The sequence below is a fragment of the Mobula birostris genome, chromosome 27, assembly GCF_030028105.1.
Source record: "Mobula birostris isolate sMobBir1 chromosome 27, sMobBir1.hap1, whole genome shotgun sequence".
NCBI lineage: Eukaryota > Metazoa > Chordata > Chondrichthyes > Myliobatiformes > Myliobatidae > Mobula > Mobula birostris.
The window spans coordinates 9,309,738-9,325,534 of NC_092396.1; the positions used below are offsets into that span (position 1 = coordinate 9,309,738).

Here is a 15,797-nt window from a genome sequence, read left to right on the forward strand (position 1 = left end):
TTATTGCAGGAAATACATTTTTAATTAAGAGAACGTTTGAAGAGAGAAAGAAGTTCTCAGATCGGCCGACGAGATCAGTGATCGATTCGCTGCGCTTTGAGCGGGAAAGCGACAGGTGGTACGACTGCGATCGATTGCTCGAGTCGGTAAAGATGGTCGCCACGGAGCAGGCAGAGCAGCGGCAGGTAGGGGCTGCCGTTTCTATTTGAGCGGGGCACAGGAAATCCACTCCTGCTCCATGTAGCGGCACCTGTTGGAGCCGGTGTACTGCTTCGAGTGTCAGTGGGTTGTGGCACAGCGAGGTCCGGTGGAGCTCTGTTGACGTAGTGGTGGTGGACAGCGGAGGGTGGGAGGAGGAGCGATTGGGAACTCGTCCCTCTCAGTGGGGTCTCCCCCAACCTCCCTCACTCGTTTTCCCTGGGGTATCTTCCCCTCTCTTGTCTTCTCCGGGTTCTCTTACCAACCTTCCCTCTTCCGCTCTCACAGGGGTCCCCACCCCCTTTTTCCCGAGGTGTCCTACCAACTCTCACCCTTCTCCCTGTGGTGTCCTCCTAGCTGTGCCTTGCTCATCATCCCTCAATCTCCCCTCACTCGCTTTCCTCTGGGGTCTTCTAGCTCCCTTGTGTACTTTCCCTGGATGCGCCCCCCCTCACCTTTACTAGACTGTCCTAACACGACTCCCTCTCTCTCTTGCTCCTTCAGAGACTGCATCAACAGTTTAAGAAGTGTATTTGTGCTCGTGATTCTCAGAGGGTGGGGGGCACAATTAACGAAACTGCTATTGCAGCACTAGGGATCTGGGTTCAGTCTCTGTGGAATTTGTATGTTCTTCTAGTAATCGGGTGTCTCTCTCCAGTTCTGTTTCCTTCCACGTTCCAAAATCTCCCAAGTTTGTAGGCAAATTGTTTTCAGTATATAGGTGAGTGGTAGAATCTGGTGAAAATATGGGGAGAATTAAAGTTAGATTATTATGATTGGTGTAAATTGATGGTTGTTGTGACTGAAAGGGCTGCAGGACTTGTTTCTGTGCTTTAACTCAATCTGATTTTATAATTTGTTTTTTTTATTATCTTAAACTCTGACTCCTAATTCTTAATTCTGCTGCAAGAAATATTTTGAATTTGAATTGCTTCTCACATTTCTAAGCTTGGGGTGATACATTGGACGCTGTCCAACCTTTCCCTCTAAGACAGCTGGCCCACTCCAGCAGTTAGTTCAATTAAACTTTTTTTGATTTGTAATAAATATATTAGCATTTTTCCTTACGAAAGAGCCTTTTATAGTGGACAATAAAACAGCCATCGTCTCACTGATATATATTCAAAGAATGACAGACCTACTTTGTGCATTCAGTTTCCTAGCAATAAATTGTAGCATTCCTTTTGTCATCATTATTGCCATGTTGTATGATATGGGTGATCATATTCTCATAACCAGAATTGTTATTAGCAAATTTTTCTACAGAAATGGTTTGCCATTGTCTTTACAGGGTCCCAGCCTTTATCAATACTCTTCAGAGATTGTCTGCCTGGTGTCAGAGGTCACATAACCAGGACTTGTGATATGCACCAGCTGCTCATATGACCATCTGCCATCTGATCCCATGGCTTCACGTGCCCCTGATTGGAGGGCTGGGGAGGTGTTCCACCTTGCCCAAGCATGACCTGCAGGCTAATGGAGGGAAGGAGTGCCTTGCACCTCCTTTGGTAGAGACATATCTCCACCCTGCCACCTCTTTAGCTTATCTAAGTTTTTTGTTCTATGTACGTTAAGCATTTTGTATGGTGTATTAGGACAATTGCTTGCCTTCTCTGAGCTCCAATTGTAACTTCAATTCCACGTTCCATTATATCAGCGGCAATCATTATTGAGAGACTACTACCTACTTTATACTTGAAAATATTTAATAACTGCTTTAAGTTTCAAGAGCACGTCTTTTTGAGAAGAAGCTGAACTCAGAGGATATACCTGCTGTTCTGGTCAATATTTATTCATTAACAATTTTTTTTTGTGACTCACTGTGCACAAGTTATTGGATTTTGTCTTAGCATGATGATTACCATTCATGAAGTGCTTCATTACTTCTGAAAGGCTTTTGGATATCCTGAAAGGGATGTGAAAGGTGTTTTGTACATGCATGTTGATTTTTGCCGAAAATTTGATCCATCGATGTATTTTTGTTTAAGGCTACTGTTATCTTCTGACACTGTCTGGGTGATGATGACAGACTGCTTGACAGAATAAATCTGTTCAAGATCCAAGGTCGCTTAATGTCATTTCCAGTACACAAGTGTGAAGGAGAACAAAATTATTGTTACTCTGGATCTGATGCAGCACAAAACAAGGGCACAATAAGAAGAGAACAATAAATATAACTATATAAATCAGCTTGTATACATAGCTTAATAGTATGTACATGAAAGTGATACTAGGCCAAGAGTGTCTGTACATAAGGTGGCTCTAACAGGATATGATAAGACAGTGGTGGTGGTTGACCTCCCTGAAGGGGAAACATTAATGTCCTCAGTTTTTTGAAGACAATTTTACTCTTTAATAACACTACTGAATTTTGTTTCACTGTCGGTATTGTTAACTGGTAGGATGCATGTATGACGAATAAAATTAGATTGTATATTCAGGCAGTTTGCTAGGTGCCTGTGACTGGCAACAGCTAGTTTCTGATTGGAATTCAAATTTCTTTGAAGAATTAAAATTGTGAAAAAACAAAGTAACAGCAAATACTGAGGTTTACGTGCATTGTTTTGGAATAATGTCAAACTTTATGCTGTGGGTTTAAAATTCTTTAATTTTGTGTTCTACCCAGAAATTGTATTTTGTTTATGTTGTGCGATTTTGTACAAGATTTAGAGAGGTACGTGATGCTAAAAACAATAGGCTTAATAATCCTGGTTTAACACTTTTTGAGGAGATTGAGGAGTGCAAGACTCCCTGCCCCTATTCTAAGAACTTTCTACAGGAGCACCATCGAATGACCTCTCTGGCTGCACCATTGTATGGAAGCTCCAAGCCATTGGACTTGAAGCCCCTACAGAGGAAAGTAAAGAGTGCCGAGAGGATCACCGGGGTGTCTCTCCCTCCATTTGTGACATTTACCTGCAGTGTTGTTTACTAAGGGCCTGAAGCATTATTGAGGATTCCTACATCCATCCCATAACCTCTTTGACCCATGGCTGTCAGGAAGGAGTTACAGGAACATCAAGACTAGGACTGCCAAAATGAGTAACAGCTTCCGTCCTCAGGCTGTGAGACTAATGAATACCCTGCCACCACCAAGGTTTCATCCCAGGACAGTGAGCTGTTCGCTGTATGCCTGTGCTGTGCACTTCACATGCATCTTAAATTATATTTTATTAACTTGTGTTAATAGTTTGGTTTATGTGCTCTATGTGATATACGTATTATGAATACACTGTGGTGCAGAAGAACATTTTTTTTTAGTTATATATATGTAAAGTCAGATGACAGTGAACTTGAACTTAATGCGAAGCAGTGAATGAATTAAGTCAGTAAGTTACTCTTGAACATGTTCTCTGCTCATTGTACTTTGTCCCAGAAAATCCTTGGGCTGTGAAACTCTTCTATTTTAAGAAAAGCAGTACTAGCGTAATTCTAGCTCAGTTTCTGAATAAATAATCCCTTTTCAATCAGCATTAGTCTTTAGTTTATAATTTATATTGACCCTGCATTTAAAGTTTATTTGCAACTCTTAGTTTAAATACAGGTTTGATTTTAACAGTTAAGAGAAATTTGCAGTGGTACATCGATGGGAGGGATATGGAGGGCTATGGTCCAGATGCATTAGTAGTTCGGCACAGACTAAAGGGGCTGAAATGTTCTATGGCTTTATGATTTACGAGTGGTAATAAATAATTTTGTTGCGATTCTCCTCCATAACTGCTTCCATAATTGAAAATTTTGTCAGGAAGCAAGCTATGTTGAGATCTCTCTGTAGTCAATATGGTATCTGCAAGTCCTTGTGGTATCTGCTGTAGCAATGTGGTATATAAAGCGTGGCTTTCCAGATATTCCAGTCCATCATGTAAACCAGCCTCCTCTCCACTGTCTCTGTCTACACTTCCTGCTGCCTTGGGAAAGTAGTTAACCTAATCAAAGACCTCTTGCATCGTATGTATTCTCTATTCCCCCATTGGGCAGACGGTCCAAAAGCGTGAAGCACTAATCACCGGATTAAGTGACCGCCTCTGTTCTGCTGTTATACTGGTGAATGAATCTCTAATACATTAAAGATGAATTTATGATTTTCTCTTCTACCTTGTTGTGGCTTTGGCATTTTATTTGTTTACCAGCTCTGTGCATTTTCTGTAGCTGCAACACTATATTCTGCATTTTGTTTTCCTTTTGCTAACAATGTACAGTATTTGGGTATGGAATAATGGTTCATGATAATAGTAAGTCAAACCAATTGAATGTCTTGTGTACTAATTGTATAGTGAGTCCATTCGATGTAGTAGCTTGGATGGAATAGGGTATGCAGAAAAGGGTAGACCATGGGCCCCAACTACTCCATGAGTCAAAACTAGTGTATAGAGCGACATTGTTACAGCTTGGAGCATCCGGAGTTCAAATTCTAGCCCCATCTGTACATTTTCCTTGTGACTGCTTCGGTTTCCTTCCACAGTCCAAAGACGTACCAGTTAGTAGGTTAATTGGTCATTGTAAATTGTCCTGTGATTAGGCGAGGGTTAATTTGGTGGGTTGCTGAGCAGTGTGGCTCGTTGGACCAGAAGGGCCTGTTCAATGTTGTATCTAGTCTTCACCCATGCCTCTTCATTTTATCTATTGGATTTTGCCCTCTTTTGTGCAAGTATTTATGTATTGACTTGTATGTATAGTTTGTATATTATAAGCTCTTAATTTATTGTCATTTATTATTACTGACCTTTGTTTTAAACTAATGGTCCTTGTTTAGGTCATCTTTGAACACATTATACTTGCTGCTGGCAGTTACACAGTAGTGCATAGAGGTTGCTGGCTGGATCACATGCTCCTTTGAAGCTTAATAGTGCTGTTCAATGGTTGATACATGGGCAGAAGCTTTGCAGCCTATTGACTCCAGGCAGATTTTTTTTCCCAGCTCTTTTGAGCGCAGCAGTTCATTTTGCTATTTCTACTGTCCCTCATTACTACTACTAATTTATTTTTTTGAAAAAAAAAGTCAGCATACATTAAAACTCTGACAATCTGCTATGCAACTATTGAGAAATCCTACCCATCTCAACATTTGGCTCACCAGATGTTGACTCCTTTTACCACATCAGGCATCTTTCTTTGAAACTCACCTAGTTCTGTTTCCTATGCTCCTTTTAAGCTTAGCAAGTTCTTTGGAAAATGTATTATTCTACTAGGTAAAATCTTAAAAAAAATACTGAGTATGTTAGAATATTAATAGAATAATGTTGAAGTTTTTGAAATCTGTTTTCTTGCAGGCATTTATAGGAAAATTACAATATAATAGAATTTATGAAAAGCTATGCATAATCAAAGACTGAAAAATAACCAATGTGCAAAAGAAGACAAATCGTGCATATAAAAAAAACTAAGTTCCGTTGATTCTTTGAGTTCTTGATCCAACAATGTGATTCTTTTCCCACCCTGCCCCCATCTAATTTTTATACCCTTCATGGTTTTAAATAATGCCATCAAATTTTCTGGCAACCTCATCAAAGGAGAACAAACCCACTTATTCCACTTTACCTACATTGCTAAGCCTCCTTATGTTGAATCACTTTGATAAATTTCTTTTTATACCGTTTCAATCTCTTTGTTTTTCCTAAAGATCATGTGCCATGCTATATGATGTGGGCGATCATGGTCTTTCCGTGACCATGATTGTTCTCGGCAAATTTTTCTACAGTCTCCAGCCGTTATCAATATTCTTCAGAGATTGTCAGTCTGGCATTAGTGGTTGCATAACTAGGTCTTGTGATATGCACCAGCTGCTCATAGGACCATCCACCACCTGCTCCCATGGCTTCTTGTGACCCCCGATCCGGGGGGGGGGGGGCTAAGCAAGCGCTACACTTTGCCCAAGGGTGACTTGCACACTAGCGGAGGGAAGATGTGCTTTACACCTCGTTTGGTAGAGACCATATCTCCACCCCACCACCCAAAGTAATAACATAGGGTGAAAATAAAGATAGGATCACAGAGAAAAGAATGGCATAAGCTATGATAGCACTAGCTCTTTAAATAAATGAATTACAGAATGGGATTCATTTCTACACTTTAAGATGAAGGAAATGGATGCGAAAAGACAGTCTTCAAAGGACGGAAAAAGCTGTGTGATATTATTTCATTTTTATCTCTAATTAACTTACCCAGCAATGCATGAACCATCATGAATAAGGTGGATTGCTTAGAATACATTAGTAATTTGCAGAAAGTAACATCTTGGTGTACAAGATGCACATTTCTCAGCATTAAGCTTTACCTGACATTTAAGAAATTAATTCCATTGCTCTGTCTAAAGACGCTTTGACCTCTTACCATCCTCCACAGTTGACCAAATCTTTGTTTTTTCGATATTTGAAAATGTGATCTGTACCCTAAGTTTAAGTTATTCAGGAAAGGCAGTAATCCTAGTATTGACCCTGGAGACCTGTGCTATACACTTCCCTTCAGTCTGAAAGAAGCACTGTTTCACTCCAATTATCTGTACTAAAACAGTTCATTCTCCCAAAGTGCAGTGTATTTCTGGAATCTCTGCCCTTGGGGGTGGTGGAAGCCTATCAGATAACTCAGCGTGGAGGTAAGTATTTTAATGATTGAGAAAGTGGGTGTGATGGGTAATTTACTCAGGAGAGTTGAGGCCGGTATCGGTCACCTATGATCTTATTCAATGATGAGGTAGGTCTGAGTGGCCTGGTGGCCAACTCTTGTTCCAATTTTATTATGTTCTTTTATTACAAGGTCTTTGGCAAGCTCTTATGTAGTGCTTTTTTAAATTCCTTTTGGAAGTTTATGTATCAGTTGCATTTCCCTTAATCCTCAGTGTTACTCTACCAAAAATCTCTGGAATTTCAGTATGATTTTGCCTTTAATAAACAATTGCTGGCTTTTTAAAATCCAGGGTTTCCCTATGTTTTTTAAGCCATGGGCCCCTACCGTTAACCGAGGGGTCCGTGGACCCCAGGTTGGGTACCCCTGATCTAATCCATCTACGAACGTTCAAGTTACCACCAAATCTGTCCCAGATTGTTAATCTGTCACCAGTGAATGACCGGTCTAGAGTTTATGACTTTATCTCTGCAACCTTTTACTTCTGAACTAAGATGCTATATTAATAATTTTCCAATTGAGCCAAATCAGAATTGGGTTTATTATCATTGACATCATGAAATTTGTTTTATGGCAACAGTAGAGTGCAACATTTCTATGGAGGGAAGTGAACAGTTTGGGCTGCGACTCTTCCTTTTGTTTCCCTCCTCCTGTTTTCCCTCATTTCTGTGACCCTTTCACTTTTTCTTTACCATTTCCTGTCCTTGCAACCTGCCCATCATACTGTGGTTCTCTACCTCCTTCCCTTATTCCATAGCCTACTGACCTCTCCTGTCAGATACGTCGTTCAGCATTTTGCCTCTTCCATGAATCACTTAGCTTCTTGCATTGTTCCCTTTAAGCCCCCCTCTCACCCACTTACCTTCCCTCACCCCCCCCACTCGGACTCGCCCGTTACCTGCTAGCTTGTGCTCCTCCCACACTCCTCCTACTTCTGCCTTCTTCTTTTCTGGTCCTGATGCTTCTCAGCCTAAAACATTGGTTCATTTCCCTCCATAGATACTGTCTGAATTTCTGTGGCATTTATCCAGTATTTTGTGTGTATTGTAGAAATTTACAAGAATCTTTGTTACCTTACCAAATCTCCAAGTTTCTATCGAAGTAGCACCACTGGTATGCCTTCTTCACGATTCCATCAATATGTTAAACCTAATATAGACCCTCTGAGATGTTGATGCCCAGGAACTTGAAGCTGCTTGCCCTCTCCTACCACTGACCACTTGATGAGGACTGATGTGTGTTCTCCTGATGTCCAGTATCAATTCCTTTTGTCTTGGTGATTTTGAGTGTGAGGTTGTTGTTGAAACACCATTCAGTCAACCGGTCTGTCTCACTCTTGTATGCCTCCTCACCATCTGAGATTTTGCCAACGGTAGTGGTGTCAATACGGATCTGTAGATGCCATATGAGCTGAGTGATGACTGTTGAAAGAGTAGAGAAGTGGGCTAAGTGTGCAATCTTGAGGTGCACCTGTGTTAATTGTCATTGAGGAGGAGGTGCTGTTACTGATTTGCACTGACATTTGCAGAGGGAGTTATAGAGGCCCAGCTTGTTGATTAGTACAAGGCAGTCACTTAATGGCTGGCATACCCAGAGTGGGCTGAAGGTTTTATTCCTGTGCTGCATAATTCTGAACCTAATACCTGTCTTGCAGCAACACACACCAAATATTGGAGGAATTTAGTGGGCCAGGCAGCATCTATGGAAAAGTTTAGTTGACGTTTTGGGCCGTGGCCCTTCAGCAGGGCTCTGAATCTCGAGAGCAGGGTTTCCAACATTTTTATACCATGGACCAATACCATTAAGTAAGGAGTCTGTGGACCCCAGGTCGGAAACCTCTGTTCTAGATACTTGGAAGATTCTGGGCAAAGCTTCAGTAGATTTCTTATTTCTTTCCCTCAGCAAGACAGTGCAGCTTAGCTATTCTAGTACTTCTATCAATACTTAGCCCATCCAAGATCTTAGCTCCAGCTTCCTTTGCCAAGACTCTTGCACCATCTTCCTTGCTGCTGACATTCTTGCTAGAGGGACCTGTTGGAGCTCTGAATTGCCGAACCTGGCAGAGAACTCTGTGGAGGAGCTAGAAGTCAGGAGTCTTAAACTTGCACTGTGTGCTCGAAGGCCATTGACATGTTCGGGTGATGAAGGACGTCTGTGGATGTCAGGCTGTCCCAGGTCAAAGGGTCCTGGGATCTGATGTCTGTGCGAGCAGGAGGCACGAGGGCCAGTGAGATGGCAAGCCAGGAGAAAAGGAGGGGCTTGTTTTGCTGTTGTTTTGTTTTGCCGAGCATTGTGGTCATGCTACGTTGGCGCTGGAATGTGTGGCGAATCTTGCAAGCTGCTCAGGTTGTGTTGGTTAATGCAAATGGAACATTTCACTGTATGTTTCAGTGTACTTGTGATAAATAAATGCATCTGAACTGGCAGGAGATTGCAGAAGGACTGCATAATGCTTTGGGCTGTGTGTATATTTAAGTACTGGGGACACTTGGGTGGGTCAATCCGGGAATTGGTGTGCTGCTTTATTTGATGGAGACCAGAGGTGTATAAAGCACATCACATGTACATCAAGTACCTTCCTTTAGATTTGTCAGTTTTTCATTTTCAGTACCATCCCTGTAGAGCTGCAGCCCAAAGATATTTGCTTTTTTAAAATAACCTCCATTTCTCTCAGTGATTTCAACATGTATATCCCTAGATTAATTTGCTCATATACTCCATTTTAATTTCTATTTGAACTCTTACTTTCCTATCAATTTATGCCACAAAAGAACTTTGAATATCCATTTTGAAATATTTACTTGTGTAATGGTGTTCCCTAGAAATTTATCACAGATTGATTTTTCAGCTAAAATAGCTTTGATTTGGAAGCTAAAGCTAAAATAGCTGTGACATCGCATCCCTTTTACACTGCACTCTGAATTATATTTTTTTGAACTTACTTATGGTAGAATTTTGGTTCATGCTGAGTGATGTGTTTTGTGGGTTGACTGTGGTCCGGAGGAATGCTGTTTTGTTTGGTTGTGTACATGTACAGTCAGGTGACAGTAAATTTGAACTTGAACTTGGTGTGAGTTTTTATAGAAAAGCTTTGGACCAGGTGCTAAGGATTGAAGTTGTCAGTGGTCTTTGTAGTTCTGTTGCACACAGCACTGTATGAAATCGTGATTTCACAAATTTGAAAAGTAATCCAATTGGACTACTTAAATGACTGAGGTCCAGACTGAGCAATGAACTAGTGCTGAGGGTTTTATTACAGTTAGAATGTAATGGAAGCTATCAGATCAAATCTTTGCTTTCTTGACCTGGTACCTGAGCCTATGACTGCTTAATATGCCTTACTAATATAATGCTCATTTCTCCCACTTCTCTCCCCAGCCCCTCCACCCACCCCGAGATACATGTATGGATAAGGAAAGAGAACGTGGAAATGCTTTACCAATATGTGTATATAAGTCATCTTGTGTATATATATTTGTTCTGTTTTTTTATTATTGTGTTTTTATTTTTTTTTTGTGCTGCATTGGATCCGGAGTAACAACTATTTTGTTCTTCACACTTGTGTGCTGGAAAAGACATTAAACAATCTTGAATTTTTTTTTCATTTGGATACAATGCATCTGTGTTTTAACCATTATAAATTTAACAAAGGCTGCAAAATATTTTATTCCACATCACACATTGATGTTAGAACTTTCAGGTATGTCCAGATTATCATGCTGTAGTGTTACCTGTGTGGTCACAGAGCTGTCTTGTGGAGTGCTGGGTGCTTGTGTTCTTGCTGAATGGCATATGGGCATCTTGAATTTCTGGTTTTCTTTAGATTTGAAGAGTAGTGATTTGCCTACCAATGAGGTAAAATATATATTTTTAAGAAAAACCCTTTGGAAATTGTACGGAGCAGCTAAGAGGGATTGCATGGCAAAACAAATTTCGAGGTAAATTTTATTATTGAAGTGTGTGTGTTTATATATGTCACCACTTACAACCCTGAGGTTCATTTTCCTGTGGCCATACTCAGCAAATCTATAGAATAGCAACTATAACAAGATCAATGAAAGATCAACTAGAGTGCAGAAGACAACAAACCATGCAAATGCAAATATAAATAAATAGCAATTAATAAGAAGAACATGAGATAATGAGATCGAATCCTTAAAGTAGGACCATTGGTTGTGGGACCATTTCAATGGATGAGTAAGTGAGTGTAGCTATCCCCTTTTGTTCAAAAGACTGGTTGAGGGGTAGTAACTTCTGTTTTTAGAAGCTGGTGGTGAGGCCTGAGGCTCTTGTGCCTTCTACCTGCTGCAGCAGCGAGGGGAAAAGAGCATGACCTTGGGTGGTGAGGATCTCTGGTGTTGCTTTCCTATGACAGCGTTTCATGTAGGCATGCTGGATGGTTAGGAGGGCTTTACCTGTGTTGTGCTGGGCTGAAATCCAGTACCTTTTGTGTAGGATTTTCTGTTCAAAGGCATTGGTGTTTCTATAGCAGTCTGTGATGCAGCTAGTCAATACACTCTGCACTACACGTCTTTTGAAATTTGTCAAAGCCATGCCAAATCTCCGCAGACTCCTAAGGAAGTAGCGATGTCGCTGTGCTTTCTTCTGTACTGGGTCCAGGACAGATCCTCTGAAATGGTAACACCGGAAAATTTAAAGTTGCTAACCAATGTTCCCTCTGATTTTTAGTACTCAGTGTGCGCAAAAATATTGTTGTGCAAATTTTTTTCCAGTGACAAAAGTATGTGCTCACTGAATGTACACATGGCACAGTTTATGGAGGTTTACGAAGTATTTGACATAAAACTGCACAGAATAACAACAAAATAACATGCATATTTAAGTCACTCAGGTATTTTTTTCTCTCTCCTGTCTTTGGCATTTACCCATTCTTTGTAAATTCTATCTAGACTAATAGAACTTCCATCCAATTGATAGCTTTGGATTCTCATTAACAAATCCAAATGACATTCACCTAAAAGGTTTCTCAGCTTGTTTTTGAGTTGTTTCATTAGGCTAAAACCTCGCTCACAGTCCGCACTAGATGCAAGAAAGGTTCCCCCAGTGTCCATCAACTGTGCAAGGTCGCAAAACTGTTCATTTTGAAGTACAAATGCCACCATTTGAGCGAAGTTTGAAATCGGTTTGGATTTAAATTTTTTGCACAGAAAATTTGAAATCATTAAACTGTCTAACCATTACAATGTTTTCAGCTAGAAAATCATGATATTTTAGACATAAAGCATTAACTTGTTCATCGCCAAATATGAAGTCACAATCTGTAATTGCGGAGAAATCAAAAGCTGACCATTCTTGTACCTCAACTTTGATCTCCTCTGGGTTTGATGGTTTTCACTCTCGCTCATCTGCACTCAACTGTAACATGCGTAGCACTCCTGTAACGGGTAATGACGGGTTCTGTTGCCTGAGATTTTGTACACCATCCAAATGCGATTTACTTGCCAAATGGTGCTTCAAAAAGTCAAGTTTCCAAATATCATCCCACTTCTTTCCACTAGCAAATTCTCCAGCAACTTTTGCATCACAAGCTGAATGTTCATGACCTCATGAGCTTTTGGTGTAGCAGTTTCTACTATTTTGTTAAACCATTCAACTTTAAATTTGCAGTTCTTTTGCGCTTCACGTCGTTCACTTCTTTTGAATTCGACGTAGTGAATCAATATTTTTTTCCAATAAAAACTTAGTAAGCTATCTACAGGATTTGAAACAGATCTTTGTAAACTTTACGATATGAGTACTGTGCGGCAAGCATGGCTGCCGCCGTGATGCAGCTGTATAAACCGCAATAGGTTAGGTGAGGTGACATAAATTAGTGACGTGCATTGTGGTATTTGAAAAACCGACTAACTAGTTAACAGAAACAGTTAGCTAAAAGATTATTTTCAATAAGTATAATTATTAATTACATTATTTTAGGTAACTAACCTTTTGTGCGCACATTAATTTCCTTTGTGCGCTGGTTGAAAAACGTGCGTGTGTGTGCGTGCGTGTGCCCGCATGCACACACGCACAGCTTAGAGGGAACTATGTTCCTAACCCTTTGCATCTCTGATCCTTCGATGAGGACTGGGTCATGGACCTTTGGTTTCCCTCTCCTGAAGCCTACAGTCAGTTCCTTGGTCTTGCTGACATTGAGTGAGGGGTTGTTGTTATTACACCACTCAGCCACATTTTCAATCTCCCTCCTGTATGCTGATTCATCACTACCTTTGAATCGGCTCACAACAGTGGTGTCATCAGCAAACTTGAATATGGTGTTGGAGCTGTGTTTAGCCACACAGTTGGATTAACTGTTTCTCGGACTGGTTTCATAGGTCTTTTCTAGTCGGACAGTGACTTTGAATTTTTCAGGGAGGTTGAGAGACATGTAGGTTAGTTACAGAATAGAAGCCTTTGCGGTGCTTATTTATGAACCTAGTTTAGAAGCAAAATCTTCAGACTGGAAGGAAGCTCGGGAAGGACATTGCTATTTCAAAGCAACACAAAGTGCTGAAGGAACTCAGCAGGTCAGGCAGCGTCTATAGGGAAAGAGTAAACAGTCGACATTTTGGGCTGAGACCCATCATCAGGACTGGGAAGGAAGGAGGAAGAAGCCCAAGGAAAAGGGAAGAGGAGAACATAAATTCTCTATATCGTATAATTCCACAGGTTTTATGTTGCCTTGTGAAAGTTTTCTAACTAAATATGGGAGTGAATGTAAATATTTACTTTTTTTCAGCCTTCTGATAACCAGCAGGGATTAGAGAATGGGAAGTCAGGATCATGAACCCTGATGGAATTTTATTCTTATCAGCCTTCAGGCAGCAAAGTCCGAATGTGCTGCATCCATTGAGACTCCGAGGAGATATCAAACATCCAGTGAGTGAGCCTCGACTGCTCGTGGTCAGTATTAATTAATTACCCATGTGGTAATAAACACGGGCGCCATGATAGTGTAGCAGTTACATCTCAGGGCTTTCTCGAGTTCGGAGTTCAATTCTGTTGCCGTCTGTAAGGAGTTTGTATGTTCTGTCCATGAACTGCATGTGATCGCTCCCACTGTCCAAAGATGTACTGGTTAGTAGGTTAATTGGTTATTGTAAGTTGTCCTGTGATTAGGTGAGTGTTAATTAGGTTGGTTGCTCTGTGATGCAGCCTGATGGGCTGGAAGTGCTTGTTCCGCACTGCATCTGAAATAAAAAGTTGAATATCATTAGCTATTCGAACGAATGTGTTCTTCTAAGATGATGGTAAAATTGCTGAATGTATTTTAAATTCATCTTGGTTATCATGAAAAAGCAGAGGGACACGTACAAAATCCTAGAGGAACTCAGCAGGTCAGGTGGCATCTGTGGTTGACGTTTCAGGCTGAGACCCTTCATCAGGCCTGGAGAGCGTGGGGGAAGAAGCCAGAATATGAAGCTGGGGAGGGGAAGCGATGCAAGCTGGCAGGTGATAGGTGAGATCATGTGAGGGGTAAGGTACTGTACTGTGGAAAAAGTCTTGGGCACATATTGCTCAGGTGCCTAATGATTTTGCACAGTACTGTATTTGTCAACATGGGGCGGAGAGCAAGTTTGTAAATCTGGGAGGAACAAAGGATCCCGGGAATGGTGAGGGTGGAACACTGCGAGAGGGGTGTGGGACAGGTGCAGAGGAGGAGTGCTGAGGCAGGGCTTGGTGCAGGAACAGACACACCCAGCCCTGAGGCACCAAGCAAGGTCATTTGATTCCAAACAATTGGTTTATTAATCATTACAGAACGTGCTTCCTGCTCTTTCCCCTGTCCCAGCCCCTTTCCCACTCTCAGTTCACAATAGAGATCCATTTCAGAATCAGGTTTATCATTACTCACATGTGTCATCATTTCTTTTTAATGCAGCAGTTCAGTGCAATATGTAAATTTACTTCAGTAATGTGCAAAAGTCTTAGGCACCGTAGCTATATACAAATGCAAGAAAAAATTTGCGAACTCTTTGCAATTACCTGGTTTTCTGCATTAATTGCTCATTAAATGTGGTATGATCTTCATCTAAGCACAGTAATAGACAAACACAATCTGCCTAAAGTAATAACACGCAAACAATTGTACTTCTTGACAATACTGAGTGCATCATCTAAACAACCAGTCTAGTTTCGAAAAAAGTATGGGGTAATGTCTTCTACAAAAGCTGTTTGGAGTCGATCAATGAGATAAGATTGGAGGTTTGGGTTGTAGAGGTGTCCTGTCCTCTATATATGTAAAAAAAAAAGGTCACACAAAGTCAGGTTACTGACAGAACCTGCTCTTAAGAAAGATCTGTTTATGTGCACCATGTCTCGATCAAAACAACTTTCAGAGGACCTTAGAAGAAGAATTGTAGAGATGCATCAAGTTGGAAAAGGCTACAAAAGCATTTCTAAAGACTTGAGTGTTCATCAGTCCACAGTAAAAGAAATTGTCTACGAAGAGAGGAAATTCAGTGCTGTTGCCATTTTCCCTAGGAGTGGGTATCTTGCAAAGATCGCACCAAGAACACAACCTGTAATGCTGAAGGTGATGAGAAAGAACCCAAGGGTACAGCAAAAGACCTGCAGAAATATCGAGAACTTGCTCGAGTATCTGTTCATGCATCCACTAAAAGAAAACCACTGAACAAGAATGGTGTTGATGGAAGGATGCCATGGAGGAAACTACTGCTCTCCAAAAAAAAAAAAATTTCTGCAAGTCTCAAGTCTGCAAAAGACCAGCTGGATGTTCCACAACGCTTCCGGGACAATGTTCTGTGGACAGATGAGACAAAAGTTGAACTTGGCAGAAATACACATTGCTATGTTTGGAGGGAAAAGGGCACTGCACAGCAATACCAAAACCTCATCCAACTGTGAAATGTGGTGGAAGGAGCATCATCATTTGGGACTGCTTTGCTACTTCAGGGCCTGGGCAGCTTGCAGTCGTTGAGGGAACAATGAATTTAAAATTGTATCAGGGTATTTTA

At 40.9% G+C, this 15,797-nt stretch overlaps 1 protein-coding gene across 1 annotated transcript in view; it reads left to right on the plus strand.

Moving 5' to 3' along the window:
* The first annotated feature begins 22 nt into the window (after positions 1–22).
* pex14 (peroxisomal biogenesis factor 14) overlaps positions 23–15,797 on the plus strand; it is a 347,718-nt gene continuing 331,943 nt past the window's right edge. The window contains exon 1 of the mRNA XM_072245373.1: positions 23–185. Within this exon, the coding sequence (XP_072101474.1) occupies positions 153–185 (33 nt within the window). The 5' untranslated portion in view covers positions 23–152. The remainder of the gene's footprint in view (positions 186–15,797) is intronic.